The 27,382-nt window shown below is 46.5% G+C and overlaps 1 protein-coding gene across 1 annotated transcript in view; it reads right to left on the minus strand.

The window, feature by feature from the left end:
• GLP1R (glucagon like peptide 1 receptor) overlaps positions 1-27,382 on the minus strand; it is a 276,669-nt gene that overhangs the window by 189,651 nt on the left and 59,636 nt on the right. Inside the window, exon 2 of the mRNA XM_083175414.1 lies at positions 8,212-8,308. Coding sequence (XP_083031540.1) covers positions 8,212-8,308 — 97 coding nt within the window. The remainder of the gene's footprint in view (positions 1-8,211; positions 8,309-27,382) is intronic.

Consider the following 27,382-nt stretch of genomic DNA (forward strand, 5'->3'; position numbering starts at 1 on the left):
ACTGTAATATTCCCTGCATTATAAGGTGGTCACTGTGGTGCTCTCTGTATTATCGGGTGGGTGCTGTGATGTTCCCTGCATTATAAGGTTGTCACTGAGGTGTATCTCTGTATTATCGGGTGGGTGCTGTGATGTTCCCTGCATTATAAGGTGGTCACTGTGGTGCTCTCTGTATTATCGGGTGGGTGCTGTGATGTTCCCTGCATTATAAGGTGGTCACTGTGGTGCTCTCTGTATTATCGGGTGGGTGCTGTGATGTTCTCTGTATTGTAAGGTGGTCACTGTGGTGCTCTCTGCATTATCGGGTGGGTGCTGTGATGTTCTCTGTATTGTAAGGTGGTCACTGTGGTGCTCTCTGCATTATCGGGTGGGTGCTGTGATGTTCTCTGTATTGTAAGGTGGTCACTGTGGTGCTCTCTGCATTATCGGGTGGGTGCTGTGATGTTCTCTGTATTGTAAGGTGGTCACTGTGGTGCTCTCTGCATTATCGGGTGGGTGCTGTGATGTTCTCTGTATTGTAAGGTGGTAACTGTGGTGCTCTCTGTATTATCGGGTGGGTGCTGTGATGTTCTCTGTATTGTAAGGTGGTCACTGTGGTGCTCTCTGCATTATCGGGTGGGTGCTGTGATGTTCTCTGTATTGTAAGGTGGTCACTGTGGTGCTCTCTGCATTATCGGGTGGGTGCTGTGATGTTCCCTGCATTATAAGGTTGTCACTGTGGTGTATCTCTGTATTATCGGATGGGTGCTGTGATGTTCCCTGCATTATAAGGTGGTCACTGTGGTGCTCTCTGTATTATCGGGTGGGTGCTGTGATGTTCTCTGTATTGTAAGGTGGTCACTGATGCTTTCTGCCAACTTGGTTTTGGCTTTACAATAAATGCTACGTTAAATCATTGGTCAGACTCGCTGGGAAGCCGCTGACGCCTGAAGTGCACAGGATATTACATTTACCCTAGGACTTGACTAAGGGTCTGAATCAGCGGTGGACCCAAATACAAACGCTACTGGAAATGCTGCCTCTACTCAGCGGATTTGTGGGAACATGTTAATGTCTCGGCTGCCTTCTTGCGCACAGAGGCTGCCACTGATGGTGGTTCTTGTCCGCCGCTTGCGGGTGTCGCACTGATCATGCGGTTGTAGGGCGGAGTTTACCTGCTCGCTGGGTTCCGAACAATCGCAGCCCAGTGAGCAGGCCTGAATCGGGCCCCCTATGTGGTATAATTGTGCCTGTTAATGCTGAGGGTAAATAAACCTCTGAGACATTTCCTTTCATTCACTTGTCATAAAAATGGGTTAGAGATAATAAATTGCTGCAGAATATATTTAAAATGCAAACACAGCAAATCCTAAAAACTGCCGATAAAATATCATTTCTAGATTTCATAGCTGTTTATGAACAGAACCTGCAGTATCTGGTGGATTTGTTATGGAAGAAAGGTGATCAGACGACATTTCCACTCAATGTAGCGCCTGGTGTTTTACCACTTTTACAGCCCGTTTTATTGGATATTGAAGTAAAAGATTAATTGGAAAAGGATTTTGGATTTTTACTGTATAACAGCTCAGAACGCTCAGAACGCTCCCTTCTCCTATACATTTACTGGTGATTCAAAATCATTCATGGTCTATGGCCAGTATTCAATGAGAAAAATTTGCCGTGTTTTATGGCGAGTTTGTGCTATTTTCGCGTTGGAAGGAGCATTTTGCTCTCCAAAAGTGAACCACCCTATTCAATGTGATATTTTCGCCGTCTTTCTGAGTGATTTTTTCCGTGTCTCTCCGTGTAGCAATTCTCAATCTTTTAATGGAGAACTGGAATGTGAACTTTTAAACTAAAAGGTTTTTTTTTTTTATTTTGGTGTCAAAAAATCAGGATTTTTTTTCTGTGAAGGGGCATGTTATTTTTATTCATGTGCTTATAGCACATGAATATATATTTAATTTAAAAAAATATATTTTTTTAATTTTTTTTTTACACAGAGCAGCCAGCAGGGGGCCGGAGCTCTCGAGCCGCTCATTAGATATTCATATATTCACTGCACCCGATCATTACATATGCACGATCGGGTGCAGTGAATACTGGGTCCCCCGCTGGCTATAGGGGGGGGGGGGCAGCTTGTGCTGCCTGGGTCCCGGGGAGCCCTCCTCCCCTCCACATATGTTCTGGGGCAGCCAGGGAGACTTTAATCTCCCTGACTGCCACCGTCCCCCGGCTCCCTGCCAGCTCCCTGCCGCGGACGAGTGGCGGCGAGTCTTAACAACATTGAATAGTGGGAGCAGGAGTGGCAGCGAGCCCTCCGGAACAGGGCGAGTGCATGGCGAGAGAAAAAATCTCTCGCCATGCACGGAGAATTTTTCTCATTGAATACTGCCCTATGACTGGTGTTAAATACTTTTGCCATCGATGGGGACAACCAAATGGTATTCCACCATCGATGATGCACAACTCCAAGAGGCAATGGGGACTCCTGCCGTGCTAAAGGTCGACATGAATTTTTCATGATTTTTTTTTACACCGACTTTATACTTTACCATCCCAGCGGGCAGAGAGGGAGAATATTATAATGTGCTGAGTGCAGCGAGGGACTGTGCCCGAAGCATGGAGATCACAACGAGCCGTGCGAGTGGACGCGGGGCACCTTTATGGTGTCCATGTCGACATATGTCAAAATAAACAGCAAAAAACTTGAAAAACTCACCTTTTCCCCCATGTCGACCTTTTTCAGGTCGACATTTTGCTTGTGTCCACCTTTTGGCCATGTCCACCTAATGCATGTCAATCCTTTTTTCATGTGTCAACCTTTTGACTGTTGAACAATAGTGGATGGCTTTTTGACTGTTGACCTAGACTTCGTCGACCTAACGACGCACACTGGGTGCCTCCGGGCTCAAAGGAGCACCTGCTGGTTTACAGTGGGATCCCAGTGTGACCGCTGCTCTTCCAATGGAGCACTGCGACGCACTTGCTGCTGCTGCAGAGTTACTGTAGTCGGCTCTTTCCCAGGAGATCTGCTAACACCTGCAATAGGGGACAGGACAGCTCCTGACTGGTACCGCTCAGCCTGCACTGCAGTAAGCAACAGCGCACCTGCCGCTGGTGCTGGACTGTGAGATGGGACCCACCGATGAACGCTGAATCTCGGGAGTCCGACACTTATCCACCGGCCTTTTTTTAAGAGAAGGGGGGCACCAAATTTGAACTTGCCTCCAGGCAACTGGGATGAATTTACCCCTGTATACCATCGATGGTGACCGTAGAGGGGGGGTAACCCACCGATCGCCATCACTTCCCTCTTTTATGCCAGATGGTGCTTCAGGAAAGGCTAATACAGCAGAAGGCAAAGTATCACTTCCACAATATAAATACGGTATTTGTGTATTATCTGGGCGCCCGTTTTTTTTCATCGGATCGGAAAAATCGCATCGCAAGCAACCAAATCGCATGCGATACGATGGACCCGATTTTTCCATAGGAATCATTGTTAAATGGTCCCAAATGGCCCCCAGGCCCCCCAAAATGCCCCCCAGGCTCCCTCATTGTTTGTATGCCCCCTCATTGTTAACGCCAACCCGAAGCGTGGGGCGGCGATACGCGTCCTCCGACCTTTTCATACCCCCACTATCCACGTCGGCGTAGAGTTGATTTTATATAGTGTGGCAAGCGCAGCGAGCCACTGAGCCCGAAGCGTAGCGAGCCCCGAGAGGGGACGCGCATTACTTCACAGGTATTATGCGGCCCCTTGCAGTGCTTGCTGCGCTCGCCACGATTCGGGCACGTGGCTCGCTGCGCTCGCCACACTATATAACATCATATAAAATCGCGTCGCATCGCATGTGATTGTATGCCTTAAGTTAAGGCGTACAATCAAAAAATCGGGCGCCCAGATATTACACAAGTACCATAAAAGAACTGCAATAAAATGTACAAGTAATATCTATGAAGGATCAAAGTGTAATTGTGTGTGGCACTGTGTAAGAAGTCTGCGGGGCTGGCGGTTCCTATAGCCGCAGGGTAGAAGATCACTGTACTGGTACCTGTGCCAATAAATCAGACACGATGATGCATTAGCTGTTACCAGTGTGACAACGGCTCTGACTGTACGAGATGGTTATCACTCATATTCACCTTCACACGTGTAAATGAGAACCCCTGACACTGGGCCAGGTACACAGATTGATGTATAGTTGTCTTACAGTCGAGATGTGTGCTGAATCCAAAATGTGGTGCTCGTAAGTCTTGGGGTTTTGTTACAGCTAGGCACTAAATGGAGGCTTTGAGTTAGGCAGCGTGAAGGTTAAAGTTAGGTTGTGGGAGGGGTATGGTTAGGGTTCGGGTTAGATTGTGGGAAGGGACAGTTAGGGTTAGGTTGCAGGAGGGGATGATTAGGGTTAGGTTGCGGGAGGGGGCAGTTAGTGTTAGGTTGCGGGAGGGGGCAGTTAGGGTTAGGTTGCGGGAGGGGGCAGTTAGGGTTAGGTTGCGCGAGGGGACGGTTAGGGTTAGGTTGCAAAAGGGGACGGTTAGGGTTAGGTTGCGGGAGGGGGCAGTTAGTGTTAGGTTGCGGGAGGGGGCAGTTAGGGTTAGGTTGCGGGAGGGGATGATTAGGGTTAGGTTGCGGGAGGGGATGATTAGGGTTAGGTTGCGGGAGGGGGCGGTTAGGGTAAGATTGCGGGAGGGGACGGTTAGGGTTAGGTTGCAGGAGGGGATGATTAGGGTTAGGTTGCGGGAGGGGGCAGTTTGGATTATTTTGTGGGAGGGGAAGTTTAGGGTTAGGCTGCAGGAGTGCACATACTGTATATACATAGGTAGTTGCGCTACACAGTAAATTCGGGTTGTGCAATAATTAAGAAAAGTTACATTTATTAGTTAATAACACTTTACATGCCTACATGGCCTAAAAAGGAAAAATAAATATATAATGTGAGAAATAAGAAGAATAGCTGCAATGAGTTGTGCACATTTATTTGGTTTCAGAGTCACCTCATCTCCTGAGGAGTTCCATTCTTTTTGTCCCACCAAATACTTTGTCCAATCAGAGTGGGGAAGATGGCATTCTTCCACAAGAGTTGTTACTCACAAAGATGGATTATCTGAAGTAGGGAGTTCACTTGATACTGAGCAGGCAAATTAGAGATAGCTCCACAGTTGATGATGAAGCCTGAATGTGGATCCTGTAAATTCTGCAATCTGGGACCAAATGAATGGGTTTAACTGCAACTGCAGATGAAACAGGCTCTTGGAGACACAGTCAAGAAGCAAATTGTGGCAGCCATTCTGGTGTAGCAAATACCAACGCGTTTCACTGCTCCTGCAGCTTTTTCAAGCTGAGAGTGCACAGTAAGGGTTAGGATGCGGGAGGGGAGGGGATGGTTAGGGTAAGGTTGCGGGAGGGGATGGTTAGGGTTAGTCTGTGGGGAGGGGCAATTAGGGTTAGGATGAGAGAAGGTTGGTGTTAGATTGTGGGAGGGGGTGGTTAGGGTTAGGCTGTGGGGGGGGGGGGGCGGTTAGGGTTAGGTTGTGGGAGGGGATGATTCGAGTTAAGCTTTAGGAGGGGACAGTTAGGGTTAGGATGTGGAAAGGTTAGGTTATATTGCGGGAGGGAAGGGTTAGGCTGTGGGAGAGGATGATTAGGGTTAGGCTTCAGGAGGTGACAGTTAGGGTTAGGAAGTGGGAAGGTTAGGGTTAGGCTGTGAGAGGGGATGATTAAGGTTAGGCTGCAAGAGTGGACAGTTAGGGTTAGACTGGAGAGGATTTCCACATGGTTGTAATGTTGATTGTTGGGCAGCATGTCAACATACTTGCCATGTCAACATTAACTGTGATGACATTCTTCGTGTCACCACTGACGTAATGCCAACATGATTAGAATGAAGACGCTACGTTCCCAGTGGTCCAGCGGTGACTTACCTTGTTTGGCGGGTCCAACAGCTCCAGCACTGTCTTTTGGGTCTGGTGATCAGTGAAAGATGAGTTCTGGGTGAAAATTGGCAGTTTTGGTTGTGACCTACACTAACCCTCCCACTGCCGCCTCACCCAAAACCCTGCCCTACCATAGTCTCATTTTGTCAGCAATCTCAGAATGTCGGCATTGCCATCTTGATACACAGACTGGTAGTTGCTGATTGGTCCATCACAGACTAATCAAGGCAAGAAAAAAACACATAAGTTCCCCCAGAACATTACAAAGGAAGACCAGAAAATGGGATTTAAATCCTACAAGATAATGATAATGGAAAGATCTCAGTTACATACAATTGCAAATATACATATAGTAAGCCGTGAGCCATGGTTAGGCAATCCTACAGTACAGTATATCTTAATAGTACTTTGGGTCATACACATCAGTATTTCTAAACTGAGATCTTATCACCTGGAGCAAAGCACCCCAGGATCCTTCCATATAGCACTACAAGTATCAGCACACCCTCTAACTATGGATCGCATATCTCAGAACAGTGACACACAGAATATCAGTTGCACTTTATTGTGAACATCTTGCCATTCAGCAGATGTGGACATGTTGCGATCTACAGTGTAGCATCGAAATTATGATTGCCGACTTTGCAAATGTTGACATTATGGGGTAAATTTACTAAGAATTTGGGCAAACCTGCAACTCTCAAATTGACCAAGAAGTGAGTTCGGCCCCAACCGCATGAAAAATGTCCATGCACTTTCACGCGCAACGACAAAAACACACACAAGTTTGTGATTCCAGCATGCAACACTATGGGCCTTATTCTAGTTCACTCTTTCTGACAAAATCCTTCTTAGATGGACAAAACCATGTGCACTGCAGGGGGGGCAGATGTAAAATGTGCAGAGAGAATTAGATTTGTGTGAGTTATTTTGTTTCTGTGCAGGGTAAATACTGGCTGCTTTATTTTTACACTGCAATATAGATCTCACTTTGAAGTAAAACCCCACCCAAATCTAATTATCTCTGCACAAGTAACATCTGCCCCACCTGCAGTGCACATGGTTTTGTCCATCTAAGAAGGATTTTGTCAGAAAGAGTGAACTAGAATAAGGCCCTATATGAGAATGAAATCCATATTGGTGTACATGGGTACAGCACCTTCTGATTAAATGTCATTTTTTTTATTGTTGTAAAATAAAATATTTTGGTGTCTTTTAATAAAAAACAGTTAAATCCGCAATGTATTATTTTGTTATTCTCAAAAAAAAAAAATCGCTAAATAAAAACAAAGATTTTAAGCGAAAGAACAATGAAGATGGTTATTAAAAACGTGTCCATGTTGTGTCTCTTATTGTACTTTCGCACATATATTTCTGTACGTTATTGCTGCTTATCAGCATGTATTTGCTGCAGCACCACAGAATTATGCTGATCTGTTGCGTTGCTCACAAGTGTAGTTCTGAAGAGCTCTGGAAAGAAACCACTTTCAGGGATAATTAGCAGCTTAGGACGTTGCATTTGTACAAATGATCCCTCTTAAACTATATCTACTGTATTATAAGTACAGTATACAGACAATACAGCCGTCACTATACTTTACAGCTGTCATTATGTAACAACTATTAGAATGTTTTCACAAACCAAATTATGTTGCAATAAAGTATATTGCCGGGCAGATGTATTAAGAAGTTGATGGAGATACCGGTGCTTAGGATGCCGATGGTCAGAAAGTCGACATTGGCCGACACCTTTACGGTAATTATGCTAACCCTTCCCAATAACTCTAAAATCCCCACCTGCATCCTAAGCCTCCACCCCCACCCTGTCCCTAACCCTAACCTTGCCCACATGCAGCCTGAAGCTAACCCTCCCTCCTAAAATTAGGGGAGTTATTCTGGTTGACTCACAAGGCTGCAAATTTTTCAGTCTTGCGAGTCCACCAAACCCCTTGCAGTGCGGGTTCACCCGCACTGGCTGCAAATGGATGTTTAACTGGGCGATTTGCATGGGAACACCCATGAAACACTGGGCGATCCCATTGGGAAATCGCCCGGCCCGCTGCCGCATGTAGTCCTGGGTGCGCGCACCCAGTGAACACCCTGTGCACATGCGCAGACACAAAACGTCACTCCCTGTGCAAGAGTTTTTTATGATGAATTTGCCAATAATGAATATATTAAAGTATCACTATAAGAGTGAATGGGGTGACATATATAATCACCAGAAGACATATTAGCATGTAAATTGGTTTCATAGTTTAGAACGGAGCTGGACCCCGCATTGTCACTTACCAGTCATAGTAGTTGGGGTTTGGTGGAACGTGTTCATACACTGCTCTCTGTACTCTCTCCACTTCTGAATGGTATCAGATAAGGAAACAGCTGTTCTCTGCCAGGCAAAACACAACAGGAATTTAATACTTCTTTTGTGCACAAAATACTGGAACTCAATGATATAACAAACACAGTATAATGGGCATACATGCATACTTTTGACAATTAGTTTCAGGGAGATTATAGTTGGCAGTAGAATTTTAAAGTGCCCCATTAAGGGGGCGTGTCATGCCCCACCCAAAAGGGAGTGGCTAGTTCTATATATGGGCTTATATGTGTTTAAATGCTTGTTGCAAGTTATTTCTAGATAACATTAGCAACTATATACTTTGGGTAATGTAGCAGGTATTGATAATAACATTGCTGCCTGCACTATCTACTTTATTTTATTTCCCCAAAAAGGCAACAGCTGCATATGGAGGGTTAGGAGAAATCAGGGATATTTCTAGACTCCTCAGGGAGAGAGGGAGATTGCTCCTATTTCGGGGAGCCTCCTGCAGAATGTAGGAGGGAAAGTAACTATGATATGGGTCCGATTCAGAGGTGGCCGCTGATGCAGCTGCTGCGTCTGTATATGCAGAGACTGGGTGAGATTATGGTAAAGCGCAGACGGCATGTTAGGATTAGGAACCGCTTCCGGATTCTCTGATCCGCTGCTGTGTCTGAGGATTAGCAGCCACCTGTGTAAGAGTCCTATAGTTCCCAGCTCCTAACAGTCCTTCTTTAGGATTGTTCTATGCACTCATTCCACAATGTCCTTCTCTGGGGTCTGACGTACAGATTTTTATAAAGGAATTCAACAATTTGCACAAAAAAAGGTTTCTAAGTACGGACGGTGTAATGGTTAGTATTACTGTCTCACAGCGCTGAGGTCATGGGTTCTATCCCCACCATGTGATATATATACGGGCAGTACGGACGGTGTAATGGTTATATTACTGTCTCACAGCGCTGAGGTCATGGGTTCTATCCCCACCATGTGTTATATATACGGGGCAGTACGGATGGTGTAATGGTTAGCATTACTGCCTCACAGCACTGAGGTCATGGGTTCTATCCCCACCATGTGTTATATATACGGGGCAGTACGGACAGTGTAATGGTTACATTACTGCCTCACAGCACTGAGGTCATGGGTTCTATCCCCACCATGTGTTATATATACGGGGCAGTACGGATGGTGTAATGGTTATAACATCACTGCCTCACAGCGCTGAGGTCATGGGTTCTATCCCCACCATGTGTTATATATATGGGGCAGTACGGATGGTGTAATGGTTAGCATTACTGCCTCACAGCACTGAGGTCATGGGTTCTATCCCCACCATGTGTTATATATACAGGGCAGTACGGATGGTGTAATGGTTAGCATTACTGCCTCACAGCACTGAGGTCATGGGTTCTATCCCCACCATGTGTTATATATATGGGGCAGTGCGGATGGTGTAATGATTAGCATTACTGCCTCACAGCACTGAGGACATGGGTTCTATCCCCACCATGTCTCTAACTGTGTGGAGTTTGTATATTCTCCTAGTACTTGCGTGGGTTTCCTCCAGGTGCTCCGGTTTCCTCCCACAATCCAAAAATATACTGGTAGGCTAATTGGCTCCCAACAAATTAACCCTAGAATGTCTGTGTGCGTGTACATGTGGTAGGGAATATAGATTGTAAGCTCCACTGGGGCAGGGACTGATTCGAATGTTCAACTATTCTCTGTAAAGCGCTGCGTAATATGTGTGCGCTATATAAGAATCTGTTAATAATAATAATAAGTTCAGAGTGTTTTTAAAAAAAAATAGTTCCTGACACATTTATGTGTATATTACTGTATGTATTTTATGTGTTGGCCCAATTCAGACCCATTCGCAGCCTAGCAGACAGATAAACACTGTCCGGCCGAACACTCCCGTCCCCCCCTCCGAGCTAATCCCCTCTCTATCATGTAACTGACACTTTTATGTGTAAATTATCTGTTTTATGTAATAGAGTGGGCCCGATTCAGACCCATTCGCAGCATTCGAACATATAAACGCTGTCCTTCCAAACACCCCTATCCCCCCTTCCGAGAGAATCCCCTATCTATCATGCGAGGAATGTGTATGGTAACACATCCCCTCCATGCGGCCGCAAGGCAGAAAAACCAATCAATGTCTACTCAACGTGGATTGATTACTCCTGCCTTCGCTAAGAAAAGGGGAACGGGGACAAATTCGGACCCTAACAAATGAGTGTGAATCAGCCCCTAATTGCGTGGTTTTCTTGCCGATTCAGCCTGGGACTTGCAGGGCAGTATCTCACCTTAATTCGTACACATTAGAACAAACTCCCCTATGTGTTTACTGCTGGGTCTATCACGAGAACGGCAATTGATGCTGTAAATTCCGCCTAATTGGGGAATAAAGGGCCCTTCTGGCAGCATGTTCAGATACAATGAAAACTGTTCAGAAAATTCACCTTTATTTACAAGAGGTTAAACCGTGTGTAATGCGAGGCGTAAATCTGCCTGGGAGATAACGTCACACTACAAATCACATAACTGCAGCGACCGCTGGCATCTTACAATCATCCATAGTAGGTGCAGAAAGAAAACATTCCCCTGCATTCAATATCTGATATGTTCTTTAGATAGAGAAATTGTTCCCATTTTGCAGGCCGCCGTTACCCTACCGCTCAGACAAAGCTTTTCTCTGCGGAGTAATAGGCACTCGGCTGAAGATGTCTGAGCTCTGCAGTTTTCCCAGTAATAAAAAGAGTTTCTATTTAAGTAGTGTCACTTTATGGGAACGGGAGCAATGCTTAAAGTGAATGATTTTCACTAAAATGCGCCTTTAGTTTAAAACTTAAATAGTCATGTAGTCAGTGCACTGATACACCACACCACAGTCCCGCCAATGCGTACAGTTGGTTTAACAATATAAACACTTCTTCCTTCTATGGGGTCCAGGGCTGACCCCCTTGGGCATGGGATCTGCGGCAGATGACTTGCATGACCTTACATGTGACCCTATATGCCCGCCAAGGTTGGTAGAGTGGGTAAGTTCCCAGTGGCACAGCCTTTCTTCATTACCACCCTAGAGACTACCAGGGTGTTAGGCGTGGTAGGTAAGCGCTAGGCTCATGGCATATGAATGATTAGATCAGGCAATAAGCCTGCATACATAAGTAATACAGTAATGATATATTTTGTCATTGCTACATTATTTTAGTGTTCATTCTAGCACCGGCTATCTTTGAAAACCCATGCAGTTCCTCTTCCCTGCCTGGGGTGTCGCTGTCTGCTGTAGTGCTTCTAGCAGTGTGGTCTGTATATCAGCACTGATATGCAAACCAGACCTGTGCTAGAAACACCACAGCAGACAGCGACACCCCAGGCAGGGAACAGGAACTGCATGGGTTTTCAAAGATAGCGGGTGCTAGAATGAACACTATATTTATATATTGAGCCGGGTACACACTAGAGCAGGGGTTCCCAAACTTTTTTGAATCACGGCGCCCTAGAGCATCAGAATATTTTCAAGGCACCCCTAGGCTAAATACTTTTTATCAGGAAATTCCGGAAAAAAAATGAAATGAAGTGCATTGTGTTTATATGTCACAGTTATCTGGTGAGGGACAGGATTTGCTTCTGTTTGTCCCCATATATTATGATTGTCAGCCACCAGCACTGGTTTTGCCTGGTACATTGACCATAAATAATATGAATTGATCCTTGTCCCCCAACCCTAGGCGCACAATTTGGGAACCACTGCACTGGACGCATTAGCCGATAATGACGTCGTTATTACAAATTCTAAAAATAATCCCATGTGTACCAACTACATTATTAGCAATGCACAGTACCGCGGGTGACTACCGACAACTCCCATCATCTTTACATACAGATTAATCGGGGAATGTCACTAGAGATGCCTTACTGCCGAATACATCATGACCCCCCCCTCCTTGTCATCAGAATATTCAAGAGTGTACTGTATGTACAGTACCGTACATAGCGCGTACCGGTCATCGTGTAGCGTGTACCCAGCATCATGTAGTGTGTACCCAGCATCATGTAGTGTGTACCTAGCATCATGTAGCGTGTATCCGGCACCATGTAGAGTGTACCCGGCGTCATGTAGCGTGTACCCGGCGTCATGTAGCATGTATCCGGCATCATGTAGCGTGTACCCGACATCATGTAGAGTGTACCCGGCGTCATGTAGTGTGTATCCGGCATCATGCAGCGTGTACCCGGCATCATGTAGCGTGTACCCGGCACCATGTAGCGTGTACCCGGCATCATGTAGCGTGTATCCGGCATCATGTAGCGTGTATCCGGCATCATGTAGCGTGTATCCGGCATCATGTAGCGTGTACCCGGCGTCATGTAGCGTGTGTCCGGCGTCATGTAGCGTGTACCCGGCACCATGTAGCGTGTACCCGGCATCATGTAGCGTGTACCCGGCATCATGTAGCGTGTACCCGGCATCATGTAGCGTGTATCCGGCATCATGTAACGTGTACCCGGCATCATGTAGAGTGTATCCGACATCATGTAGCGTGTACCCAGCGTCATGTAGCGTGTACCCGGCATCATGTAGCGTGTACCCGGAGTCATGTAGTGTGTGCCCGGCGTCATGTAGCGTGTACCCGGAGTCATGTAGCGTGTACCTGGCGTCATGTAGCGTGTACCCGGCATCATGTAGCGTGTACCCGGCGTCATGTAGCGTGTACCCGGCGTCATGTAGCGTGTAACCGGCATTATGTAGAGTGTGCCCGGCACCATGTAGTGTGTACCCGGCACCATGTAGAGTGTACCCGGTGTCATGTAGCGTGTACCCGGCATCATGTAGCATGTACCCGGCATCATGTAGCGTGTACCCGGCATCATGTAGTGTGTACCCGGCGTCATGTAGCGTGCACTGCCCTGCCACCTGTTCTCCTGCCCCGTAACTTCCACCAGTGGGGACCCGCTCACCCTGTGTTGCCCACATTCCCCTATCATGCTTTACCACCCAGCCTCCTGCTCTCATGCACCCTAACTCCCACCCAGTAGGAGGAGACACTGACTCAGGGCCACTGTCCTGTACTCCTGTGCTGCCACGCTGGACCCTCACCCACTGGCAGAATCGGCGGTACTTGTGAGTTATCCGGGCGCCCGATGTTGAAATTGAATGTCAGTACAATAAGAGTACGATGCGACGCGATGCGACGCGATTTCCCTTGAAATTTCCTCGTATCCCAAATCAGGTCGTAATCGCGTCGCATTGTATGGTATACAATGCCACGCGATGCGACACGACGCGATTTTAACACTTCCCGCCCAATTGTAATGATATTGATAATGATATTGTAATGATATTGGATGTTCACAACCAGGCCACTATCAACGTGAACCCGAAGCGTGGCGAGCGCAGCGAGCCCGCGAGGGGCGGTGTTACGCGTCCTCCGACCTTTTCATGCCCTACTATCCACTAGGGCGTGGAGTGAGAATAGAATAGTGTGGCGAGCGCAGCGAGCCACCGAGGCCCGAAGCGTGGCGAGCGCAGCGAGCCCCGCAAGGGGACGCGGATACCTTCACAGGTAAGCGCGTCCCTTCGCGGGCTTCACAGGTATCCGCGTCCCCTCGCGGGGCTCGCTGCGCTCGCCACGCTTCGGGCCTCGGTGGCTCGCTGCGCTCGCCACACTATTCTATTCTCACTCCACGCCCTAGTGAATAGTAGGGCATGAAAAGGTCGGAGGACGCGTACCGCCGCCCCTCGCGGGCTCGCTGCGCTCGCCACGCTTCGGGTTGGCGTCAATAGTGGAGTGGCGTTAACAATGGGGATGGGATTTAAGTTTTGTCACTTTTTGGGGGTTTTGGCCATTTTTACATTGAAATTAATGTAAAATCGGGTCTCAGGGACCATTTTACATTGATTCCAATGTTAAAATCGGGTACACTGCTAAAATCGGGTGCTGATCTCGTCGCGTCGCATCGCATGCCATTTGGTTAACACGCGATGCGACGCGATCCGATCCGATGGTACCCGATCTAAAATCGGGCGCCCGGATAACTCACAAGTACCGAATCTGCACAGTGTCCCCCACCCTCCTCTTTAGTCCCCCATATGCCCACACACCCCTATCACTACCCAGCTTCCTTCTCTCCTGAACCGTAACTTCCACCACTGGGGAGTCGCTGACGCTGTGTTGCCCACATACCCCTATCATGCCCAGCCTCCTGCTCTCATGCACCCTAACTCCCACCCAGTAGGAGGAGACAATGTGAATACCTGCGAGGTGCAGCGAATCCTTTTTAGGCTCAGGTATTCAACGAGTCAGGGGCTCGCTGCCCCTGACCGGCGAATATGAGCTCCTGCGGCGAACGCCGCAGGGAGCCTGAGGACGGTGGCAGGCAGAGAGATGGAAGTCTCTCTGCCTGCCCCAGAGCGTATGTGGGGGGGAGGTGGGCTCCCCGGGTGCCAGGCAGCACAGGCTGCCCCCCGGGGGTGCCAGCAGGGGACCGCGTATATTCAGTACACCCGATCGTAATGATTGAGTGCAGTGAATATATGAATATGTAATGAGCGGCTCGGCTCCGGCGCCCCCTGCTGGCTGCTGTGTAAAAATAAAAAAAATAAACATTTTTTTTTAAATTAAATATATATTCATGTCCACTTCACCATAAAAAGATAGCGATTGCTACTCGGTGAATCATGGCGAAAAAAAACTTCATATGTATTCGCCATGTGGTCATTGAATAGGGTGATTCACCGTTTTAGTCAAAAATTCGCCAAACAGCACAAATTCGCCATAAAAACATGGCGAATCAGGCTCATTGAATACCGCCCACTGACTCAGGGCCACCGTCCTGTACTCCTGTGCTGCCACGCTGGACCCTCACCCACTGGCAGAAGCTGCACAGTATCCCCACCCTCCTCTTTAGTCCCCCGTATGCCCACACACCCCTATCACTACCCAGCCTCCTGTTTTCCTGTGTCGTGACCTCCGCCAGTGGGGAGCCGCTGACTCAAAAACACCCTACTATACTATTGCACACACACACACACACCTAAACAACACGCACACGCAGCCCCCCCCCCCACACCCACAAATGTCACTGTACCATCCACACTATCAATGTACATCTTACTCTGTAACCGCGTTTTAATTAAACAAAACAATACACACCCCCTTCAGGGGCAAACGCAGGATTTTCAGAAGGGGGTTTCCAGAGGTGCGGAGCAAAGTACAGAGATGGACATTTAGGTGACCCAGTATATGTTTTGATGTCCCACGGGTGGTAGGTGGTATTATATCAACCGCTCAGCATGTAGGGCCTGGATCAGTAATTTCCACTAATTACCCCTTTACTGCACAGATGGTGGGAGAAGGGGGCATTGGGCTGAATGAAGGGGCCCTGATACATAACTTCCAGGGTGGTAGGGGATGTTTAATATGCAGAGGAGGGGTGTATAGTGGAGTGGGCTTATTATTCATAATTTTCTGGTGGGAGGACAAATTGCTTGACTGCAGATATCTCCAGTTCCCAGAAATAGATTTCTTAGATTTTTATGGAATTAAAAACTAGAGAATCCCACCTACCAAATGGGGACGAGGGGATCAGAGTTCAGGAGGCAGAGCAATCTGCCAAGGAGTATATAAAACTACATACCAGGTGTGTGGAGCTGGAGCAGTAACCAGCTGCTTGAAGGCTGATATCTCTGGTTCTGGGAACAGTAGAGACAAGCTTCTAGTGTCCTTCAAAGGGGGAGAGTCACAGATTTTGGAATATATCCTCAGAAAAACTCTATGTCAGACAGAACCTGAAATATCTGACTGGGAACAGCAATTAACAGGCTTGGATGGGGACCACTGCTGTGAAGTCAGATATCTCCGATTCCCAAGGTCCGATTTTAAAAATTCTTGTACTCTTGGAAAGAGGGGACCCTCAGCTTTCAGACAGTGGCCCTTAGATTCTTGGGGGGGGGTTTCTGGGTACTCGGAAACCCCCCCTGCGTGCGCTACTGCCCTTCCACATCATATGCTCTCTATTTAACACATTTCACCTATAACTCAAGTTGCAATACAGGCATCTTTCATACAATTCTAACCATATGTCTCACATACAAACGTTCACAAATTAAGGGGGCGCAGCCCCTTACGCCGGTGTGAAGAGCGCCCGTAGGACGCGATGAATCACCTAGTGTTACAATATTCTCTGTAAAGCGTTGCGGAATATGTGTGCGCTATATAAGAAACTGGTAATAAATAATAAATAATAATTTATCACACTAGCAATGCCAGAGATGAATTCACTCCCCACCTGGGGGTTATTGGTTCCCCACACAGAACGTATCAATTCAAATATAAGTGTGCACTGATGTGATCTCACTGTTATTCTATAGACTTAGTAATAAAATAAATACACGAGATTGACGTCGCCATCGTGATAAAAACTCACCATGTAAATAATATTATTTTATTATTATTGCTAATTCACAAACAAGTAATGGATGCCGATTGCTTAATACTGCCTGAAAAAGCTTTACTTAATGGCTCCAAATGGGATTCATTCAAATGATAAATCTCAATAAAAGCCAAGCGTTCCATCTCAAATGCAGATTGCAATTACAAATGTCTATAGATAGAGTCATAAAAATGCACTATTAAGTGACAGCCCCGATGGAATCTCCATAATATCTCATATAATGGACAGCGATTTAGGGGACAAGCAGAGTGACTTTTCTAGGACAGAATGTAGAAATCTGTAACACTAAAGGTGCCCATACACGGTACAATTGCTGGGTGCGATGAGATGCGCCCTCCCGTTACACATCTCATCGTACAGCTCAAAAAGTATGCACATACTTATTGTCCTAGATCTCATCTCATTGCATTGCAAAACGTATGCAATGCGGTCTAGTCCAAATTGCATACAATAATTGTACCGTGTATGGGCTCAGGGCTGCTCATCTCCAGCACCTGCCAGTTATTATGACTTATAATTATCTCACCCGAAGCCCCCATTGAGACTTAGTGGGCAGAATTGGGTGGCAAAGGGGCAAGGGCACATAGGTAAAGTGGAGTGAGTGTGTATCATGGGCATTAAAGTGGATTTTAGAGCAATAATCAATGTTTTCCTCTGCAAAATAGAACATCACCAATGCCCCCCAACAGCCCATTATTACAGAAAAAGCTGTACAAGATGTTCTTGGGGCCTCCAACCCAGCATTATGTTGAATAATAAACAAGGAGCACTCAGTTTAACAAACCAAACACTTCAGCAACAAGGACTGACACTTTTGTGGCTGAAGTGTTTGTTTTATTTGGAACCCACAATCCATTTTTTTGAAAGATTGATGATGATATTGGAGAAGGTGATTGCAAGGACTGGTCCATACTGCTGGCAGCTTATATGTACGGCTTGTTATTATTTTACAAATTATGATAATTTTGTCAAATACATTTTATGAACTCGCCACAAATGATTTAACCTAATGCCTTGCTGTGATGTTTAGTACTCTTACCTCTACTAACTTTGGCCTCACATATGGAATAGATGCCTTCACAAATGTTCGCGGTATTTAAGTAAAAAGAATCCCAAACCCAAGAGGTGGCTTTTTTTGGTCATTTGCCCAGGCATCACAATGATTTTCTTTTTACCATGGGCAAGAACTACTGCCACTGGTGTCTGACTTGCAAAAACAACATCCTCATCAAACTCATCATCATGAATATCATCATTAAGGTGCCCATACACGGTATAATTATTGTATGCAATTTGGACTAGATTGCATCTCATTGCATTACAAAACGTATATGCGATCTAGTCCAAATTGCATACAATAATAGTACAATGTATGGGCACCTTAAGATTCATATGGTACACAAATTTCCTTCTCAACCTGTTGCACTTCTACATTAGCATCCTCAATTTTTATTATGTCATCATCACCATCTTTATTTGTACTGTTTATTCCCACATTTGTAGAGGGTGCAGAAATGGTGGAAGGAGGCTTCTCTACAGGTACAGTATCAGCAGTGTCGGACTCAGACATAGCTAACGTGGACAACACTTGACTCTCCTCTGGTATTTGTGGGGACACAGTTTGTTCTTCAACCTCAGTGTTTTTTTTGGGGGGGGGAGCACTGATGATTTGTGGGGTTTTTAACATTGTGAAAGATTTCCCTCTACTATACTTTCTACCCCCTGGCAGTTGTAGTACTATCATGGCTAACAGTAGGGACAGCGCTAGTACTTGGTTGCTGCTTTTCCATTGACTGACTATGATCCACATCAACTTACAGCGCTTATATTACTAATGCAGTGGCCATGAACACACATTTTAATATTTTTTTTTAACAAATTACAACTCCTTCACACTGTGACTTATACAGCTATTTTTTTATTAATGCAGTGGCACGGCACCTTTTTTCATAACTGATAACTTCACACTGTGACAGTTATTATCACAGTACTTATATTATTAATGCAGTTGGCATTGCACACAAGTTTTTTTTTACAAAGAAAACTATTTTTTTTCTTTTTTTTCCCACAAGTTTTACATTTTTGCAGTAATCAGTGTGCACCAATAAAGGGTTACTGATGCCCTGTATTACTATTAGAAGCTCTGGGCTGCACTGTGGCCCGTTACAGCACCAGTGTCCACCAGTTTATGCTACCCCTGTATTAGGAGTTGTGGGCTGTACTGTGGGCTTACAGCACCAGTGTGACTGACTGTGCACCTTTGAATAAAACAGAGGGTTGATGTTATGGGTGAACAAAAAAAATGGCATTACTAGAAAAATAATCAATCTGTATATATAAAAATCGATGTGTGTATGTTCTCTATGGACTCCAAAACGGCCCGACCAATTTTGATGAAATTTTCAGGCAATCTTCAGATTAGCCCAGCAGGTGATTCTGTGAAGTTTGGTAGTGATCGGATCAACAGAACATTTTTGGGGGGATTAATTGATCGCGCCACGAATGAGATTTGGCTCCCGCCGAACTTCTGTCAAATGCAACTGAATATTCAAGCCGCTGTCGACAACGTATTCCCAAATCTAACAACTAGCTACAAAAATCCGGATTGGCTGTGCGAACGTGCAATTTTGGCACCAAAAAATGATGATGTCAACAAGCTCAATGAGCAAATTCAATTGAAACTGCCTGGTAAAACAGTCAAATACAAATCGATCGACACAGTAATGGACCAAGAACAAGCCGTCAATTATCCGATTGAATTTTTTAATTAATTGGAACCACCCAGAATGCCACCGCACGTATTAACATTGAAGGTTGAATTACCGGTGATGCTTATTCGCAACTTAAATGCACCAAAGTTGTGCAACGGAACCAGATTGACCATCGGCACTGTACCTATAGATATCTGCTAAAACTTCATCACATGAGTCATGTGACATGACCGCCCCCATCCATCCACCAGAAGTCATCTGGCTATAGATAATTAGTGCTTCCCGTGCGAAGCCGGGGCGGGTCGCTAGTAAACAATATAATGACATATTGTAAGGACATTATCCTGTATATCATATACTGAGTATGCACTATATCAGCATTACTGCCTCACAGCACTGAGGTCATGGGTTCGTTCCCCACCATGTGTTATATATATACGGGGCAGCACGGTCGATGTAATGGTTAGCATTACTTCCTCACAGCACTGAGGTCATGGGTTCGATTCCCACCATGGCCCTAACTGTGCGGAGTTTGTATATTCTCCCCGTACTTGCGAGGGTTTCCTCCGGGTACTCCGGTTTCCTCCCACAATCCAAAAATATACTGGTAGGTTAATTGGCTCCCAACAAAATTAACCCTAGAATGTCTGTGTGTGCGTGTACATGTACATTTCATATAGATTGTAAGCTCAGCTGGGGTAGGGACTGATGGGAATATTCAAATGCGGAGTATGTGTGCGCTATATAAGAAACTGTAAATAAATATCGTTAACAGTGCATGCTGCCTGGGGTCGCTAGCATTGTCCTACATCATGTGTCCAAGCAGGACGACGGAGGATATCGCTCAGACAATGGCCGGGATGTATCAACGCTTACCGCTGCGCTGACATCCCGTTTTCGAGGCTTTTGTCCTTCTTCCTGATGTATCAATAATGTTTCACATTTTTCATTTCCGCATTTTGAAAGTCTCGCAGTGTTCCCGCAGCGAAGTATACTTACATTGGTCTGAATGTAAGCTGACGTCCTGTGATATGTATTAATATTCGTGATGCCCTTTGTTGTTTCGCCAAGTTTGACTGGCGGTATTGGTCTGGAGAGGAGGCGTGACCTGGGTGTAAGTTGGGGGTGTGGAGGGGAAAACACATCCCCCGGGTGCCTGAGCCAAGGGACAGATACTTTGACGTGTGGGTGTCTGACCAGGGGCAGGAGGTCAGGATGCAAGACCTCTGCTGCCGGGAGCCTGAGCGGGTAGTGAGGCGGCATGCTGCGAGAGGTAGGGAGTGTGGGACCGGCGCCGGGTGACAGGGGTCAGAGCAATCTCCTGTCGGCTGGAGGGGGGTGAAGTGCAGGACTGCTGCCGGGAGCCTGAGCGGGTAGTGAGGCGGCATGCTGCGAGAGGTAGGGAGTGTGGGACCGGTGCCGGGTCAGAGCAATCTCCTGCCGGCTGGAGGGAGGGAGGAGTGTAGGAGATTGCTCCGACCCCTGTCTTGTCACCTGGCGCCGGTCCCACACTCCCTACCACTCACAGCATGCCGCCTCACTACCCGCTCAGGCTCCCGGCAGCAGTCCTGCACTCCTCCCCCCTCCAGCCGGCAGGAGATTGCTCTGACCCGGCGCCGGTCCCACACTCCCTACCACTCGCAACATGCCGCCTCACTACCCGTTCAGGCTCCCGGCAGCAGTCCTGCACTCCTCCCCCCTCCGAGGGAGAACAGACACAAAAAAAAAAACTCGAAAAAATATCGGAGGAGGGCACAGTATACGCAGCCCAGAAAAAAATAATACATAAAGCGGAAAGTCCCGCAAAACGGATGCGATACAGGCACGAAAAAAAACAGGTAACACCCACGAATATTGATACATCCCGCCCAATAAGACGGAGTCGAATTTGCCCAGAAATGCAAACTTTGGGAAGGGGATAATTTTTCTGATAACCCAACCTTTTGATTTCTAATCAATAGCATTAATTTCCAGGGAGAACTGACAACTGAAATCATTAGGGTGGGACTTGCATGCAATCCAGAGTACACAAATTTAAAAAAAAAAAAAAAAAAAACCTGAACTTGGCGGGATAACCTGTACCAGGACAGAGTTCAACCAGGAACTCCAAATTTTGGGTTACAGCAAAACTGAAATGCTCATCTCAGTCTAAAGGTCCATACACACTGTGCGACAATGCCCAGCGTGTATGGACAGCGATGATGTCAATCACCGCTGCGGGGAAAGCCGCTCAGTGCATACACACTAAGCGGCTTTCCTCCTGCCCGGCGCTGACGGAGGGGGGAGGACGGCGTTACATAGCAGAGCGCTATGCAAAGCCGTCCTGAAAGCCGCTCATCTGATGGTAATACCAACAGATGAGCGGCTTACCCGGCAATGATGCGGGAGCGCGCAGCAGCGCTCATCGCCGGGGCCATACACACTCGGCGGCTTTGAGTTGAAAGCCGCTCAAACCTGCTGTTTTGAGTGGCTTTCAGCTCAAAGTCGCCCAGTGTGTATGGGCCTTTAGACAACAGGCACTTTCTGTAGTCACTTGTAAGTATTCTCCAACATGGCAATGTATCTGCTTCTGCAGCGCTTAGCTCACACACCATCAATTAACGGTAATCTTCCAACAATATATTTTCCACCAGAAGGTGATTTCATCACAATTACCGCTCCATATTTCAGTTCCACAGCGGCATAAAGTCCATTTTAACCAGCAGTATTAAATCCCACTAGACAATGGTGTCAGAGTAATTTGTGGCGGATTGCCAGTGTTTACTCCCTGTCAGTGAGTTAAGCGTCGTCACTGCAGACTGAACAAAACCAACGATAAAAAAGTGGTCAGTCGGCATACAATGCGCTAAGTAAACCCGATTACTTACTACAAGATAGCCCTCTGTGTCCCTGAGGAACATCTCAGCCTGCATGTGTACAGAGACACGATGCTACCGATGTATCGGCAATTATCGGAGCAACAACAGTCATTGTCCCTGTCCTCAGGTTATCTTCTGTCCATATTAACATATAATCGCAATTGCGAAAAACAGCAACAGCAATCGCAAGAACATCCGCTCCTGAATTAGGCCCTTTGACTTTCTACAGATTTGACTCCATACAGTGTTCGTGTCGTGGCACACAGACCCTCGCCGTTCGCCATATCCCGGGTGACTCGCCCAACTTCTTTCTTACTCATAGGGGTTATGTACTTGGGAGTTCTATTGAAGATGAGATGTTGCTATTGGCAGCCAACCAGATTCTATCGATTATCTTCTAGAACGTTCTAAATAAGCAGCAGTTTTCTTTGCGCTATAAGTGGTGTTTCACTGCGTCTGCGATGCGAGCAAGGTGCAAAATCTAAACTCCGCTTGTAGTGTCTCTGTCGCACCAGGCATCGCGCAATGCATGGCGTATAGACACTTGAGGTACGAGGACACATCTGTATTCTGTGTGTAGAACCAGCGGCAATCTATATACCACAAAATTATCCACAGTAGACAAAGATGGAACTAAGCTCCCTCCAGTCTGATCTCATTGAGGTCCAGATGCACTTAGCCTCAAAAGTGATAAAATGGAGAGTGATAAACAGCCAGCCAATCAGCTCCTGCCTGCCATGTCACAGACTGTGCTTGAAAAATGTCAGGCAGGAGCTGATTGGCTGGCTGTTTATCAGTCTCCATTTTATCACTTTTGAAGTTAAGTGCATCTGGCCCCGAAACTCTTACTTGGTGTAACGAGAAAACAATCTTGAATGTACAAACAGGACCTGAGCCAGCAAATCACCACCTCCTCCACATAGGCGAATGTGCTGCTTCAGCTGTCTTAGTCTGGGGAATAAAAGTGGAAATGACGGGGTGATCTGTTGAGCCTGAGCAGCAGCTGACCCGTGTGAGCCGTCCGCACTGCATGCTGGGTAATAGGATGTGTGGGAGCCGCCTGCCGGCTGTATTGTGCTGCGGGATATATTGTGTTATACATATAGGTCTATTACTCCCGCTCTCATCACCGGTCTATCGGGAAGATATCCAGCCAAATGTCATTACTCCTACACTATAGTTTCAAGTTGAAAACTATTTTTTCCCCAGATGATCCAGATTCTCTCACATCGCCATCTAACAGCTGCTACTGCTTACTCAGTGTCATATTTACTAACAGTGACACATCCAAACGCTGGATGTGTAGGCATTACGCTGAGCATACACGGTCAAATAAAATGTCTGCCAGGCTGACAGACATTTCGGTCCGGATGTATCAAGCTTCAAAAAGTGATAAAATGGAGAGTGAAAAAACAACCAACCAATCAGCTCCCGCCTGACATGCTACAGGCTGGTTTTGAAAATAACAGGTAGGGGATGATTGGCTGGTTGTTTATCACTTTCTATTTTATCACTTTTTTTGATACATATGGCCCTTTATCTGACAGATTGACTATGTCATCTGATGACGTACTAAGTTTTGGAGAGAGATAAAGTCGAGGGAGTGAGAGAAAGTGCCAGCCAATAAGCCCCTAACTGCCATTTACAGACTGTGGGGTAGATCATATATGAAGCAGCGATAAGGAAGGAGAAGTGAGCCAGTGGAGAAGTGGCCCATGGCAACCAATCAGCACTGAAGTAATATCTATCGTTTGCATAATATTCAATTATACAGAGCAGCTGATTGGTTGCCATGGGCCACTTCTCCCCTGGCTCACTTATCATTTTTGGAGGGATATTTTCAGCAGATTTCCGGAATCTACATAACCGGGGCCCCCGTGGAACTGTGTGGTCTGCGAGGGCTATTACTACGACATTATACGTTAGAATGTTATTTACATCCACCGCCATATCTGCCAGCATTCGTAGTGGCACCTGACCACTAGATGGAACAGTTTCAATGGTTTACAGGGGTCACTGCCCAGTTTTCATCCACCATGGAAACAGAAATTCAGCGGAGACCCAACTGCCTCAAAATCAGAGCGATATACGCAAAATGCCCTGTTCAGTGGATTCATAGGGACATTTTTTGGAAAAATATATTTATTTAGCCTATCTGATCTGCCCCAAACCACTCTATGCTTAAACTACAATACTTAATATAAAAGGCCTCTGAGGTGAAATCCCGCCAGTGACCACTAGAGACCACCTGACAGACAAAATGACTCCTTAACAGAAAGTGAAAACAAAATGATCCGTTTCAAACTTGCTAGATACGGACAGAGGGGATGCCGTAAAACATGGGGACGGGGCTTCAGGGTTGCCGGGGGGCGGAGCTATGGTCTGTGTCGGCGCCATGAAAAAAAAAAAAAAACATCATTTCTACTGTGCCATCGATGTAGGGAAACCTTGATTTCTAATCATCGATGGTCGGTAGCCATCCCTGAGGGAGCTGTGAAGACAGACATTGGAGGTATGAGCAGATAGGGACTAAGCCGTCATTTTGATGGGCTTTATAATTAGTTCTTCTATAAATTCTAACCCAGTGAAGTTGATGCAAAGAGTGTTACCTGAGTACACCCTGGCAAATAATCCTAATTTATTCTGTTGATGATTTCCCCATCGATGCTCAGGGAAGGGTGAAGATGTACAGCGGCATCAGATAGAACTAGGATAATAAAGTCACTGGGATAAGTCTCCCTTGGTAATGAGATCTAGAAGTTATGTTAAGGTGTAGTTTATATCTGGAGCCGTAATTGAGTTTGGTACGTTCTGCGGTTCCCCGGGAAAGCCATATATACCGGAGTTGTCATCAGTTTTACAGCTACAGTAATAAAGTGCGCACGAGTAGGGCGCCAGTTGTGTGCATCCAAATATTCATCAGTCTCGTAAAGAGAAATCGCCTGTATTTATGGGGTAAGGACTCCCTCACTGCTTTGTTAATTAGAGAACCGCGCTCAGAGAGTCCCAGCCGGAGGGGAAGGGGTAACGAGCTCCTCTTTATAGAGATGACAGATGAGGACAGCATTGTGAGGACCGGTGTCAGCGGCGGCAGATTGCTCACAAACATGTTTGTTTTGCAGTAAATGCAGCTATTTAGCCTCCTAGCACCTCTGACGTCAGCAGTCTATTTCCCAGGCCCTGCCAATGACGATCCACAGGAGCGATTCTGCTTTCAGGATAGCGGTACAGCATAAGCCCGCTGGGAGACTAATTACTAATCATTACCGTAATAGTGCATGTAACCGCAGCTCGTAAGTTGTAATAGGAGCAATGACGCACAGATGAATGGATGAATTATAAGCAATGTTGTATAGTACACCCTGTTATTGTTAAAACAAAGCCATCAAAATGGCGGCTTCTGCAGTGTACTTTCACTTTGAGCTGTGACAGTTTTTTGGCCAACAAACTCTCCATCTCATCCCCAGTCCCTATCTGCTCCTACCTCCAATCTCTGTCTTCACAGCTCCCTCTCACCATATCCAGAAAGTTTAAAACAGAGCAGTGTCCCTGCAAGAATTGCTTTCACTTTCTGTTCGGACATTATTATTTTTTTCTCACAAAGGAATTATATGGTCTGTCAAGTGGCCTCTAGTGGTCACTGGCGGTACTTCACCTTATAAAGGTGAGGAGTAGTTAGCCTTTGTATATATAGCAACTGAACCTCATGGCGTGCGTGCACATATTGGAACCCGCAAGGCTCTGTCCCCTGTACGGAAGGTCAGTTCAGTAGATGTACTAATATGTGGGTGCTATTAGGCTCTCACAACGCTTTACAACATACCCTCCAACTGTACCGAATTTGCCGGTACAGTGCCGTTTTTAACAGTCTGTACTGGCAAATTATAATTGTACCAAATGTACCGATATTTATACATTTCAGCTGAGCCGGCGTCACTGTCTCACTCACTCACTCTCTCATGTGGGCCGCATCCTCCTCCTGGCTCCCGGGCCCCAGCTCCGTGTGCTCATGCCTGTGGTGCGCCGCCGACTCCCCGGCTCTCCCCCACTCGTTCTCAATAGTGCATTGTGCGGGCCGGTGCCGTGCATCATGACGTCACACGCCGGCACCGCACACACTGCGCACAGTCACTCTGGAAAACTCAGCCCTCCCTCAGTCTCAGCGCAAAGCTGCCTGAGAGGGGTGCGGTGGCAGGCCAGCCCCGGCGCGCGTGACTGGGGGGGGGCATCTTGGCATCGGAGGAGGCTCCGGGCCCGGCCTGCCACGTCTTCTGCACAGTGAGTCTGTAAGTGGCTGCCGCTTAGGCTACACCACTAAATAATAAATCTTTACACAGTGTGACTCATACCCTCCAACATGGCTTGCCCCCCCCCCCACCTCTTCTCCTGCATACACATTTAAATACATATATCTAAAAAAAATGCCCAGTATACATTCGGAAGGGGACCTGACCATGCCCCTTTATCCATGGTCATGCTCCCTTTCCGAATGTGTAGCGATTTCTGCCCTAAAAATGTTGGAGGGTATGGTTACAAGATGGTGGAGTGATTGCAGGGTCACAGGTAAATCTCTGGCAGGTGCCTAACTGGGTAGACACTTATACAATCATCTGTCCATCTCTGCTTGTTCTATAGGTGCGTATAACACTCCTACAATGGTTGGGATTGGGAGGTCGCATCTTACATGCTGTTTAATACTTGTCGGGCCGACCACTCGTTTCAAGAAGCCCATACACACATATACAATTCATGTCAGTGTTGTGTATATGTGCACAGGTGTCAGCAGGTGGACAAGCCAGGGACACAGTCAGACTGCTCTGCTGATCGGGAGCATTAATCTCATCAGTAGGGGTATTGTAATGTTGGGTATCCAGCTTTACTGTAACTCCTTACATCTTATGGTGCCCATACACTTATGCAATATTGCATACAATCATTCCATTTCTAAATCTGTTCGATAATCAAATGATTGTATGCACATTTTGTGTACCGTGTGATGCGATGCGTGTGCCCGCCGGTCAAATCTCACATAGATATTTTGTGCTACACATGATATTGATCGAATTGCATGAACGAGGCTTTAAACCACATGCGATTGCTCAATT

The sequence above is a fragment of the Crinia signifera genome, chromosome 3, assembly GCF_055691185.1.
Source record: "Crinia signifera chromosome 3, ASM5569118v1, whole genome shotgun sequence".
NCBI classification, from domain to species: Eukaryota; Metazoa; Chordata; class Amphibia; order Anura; family Myobatrachidae; genus Crinia; species Crinia signifera.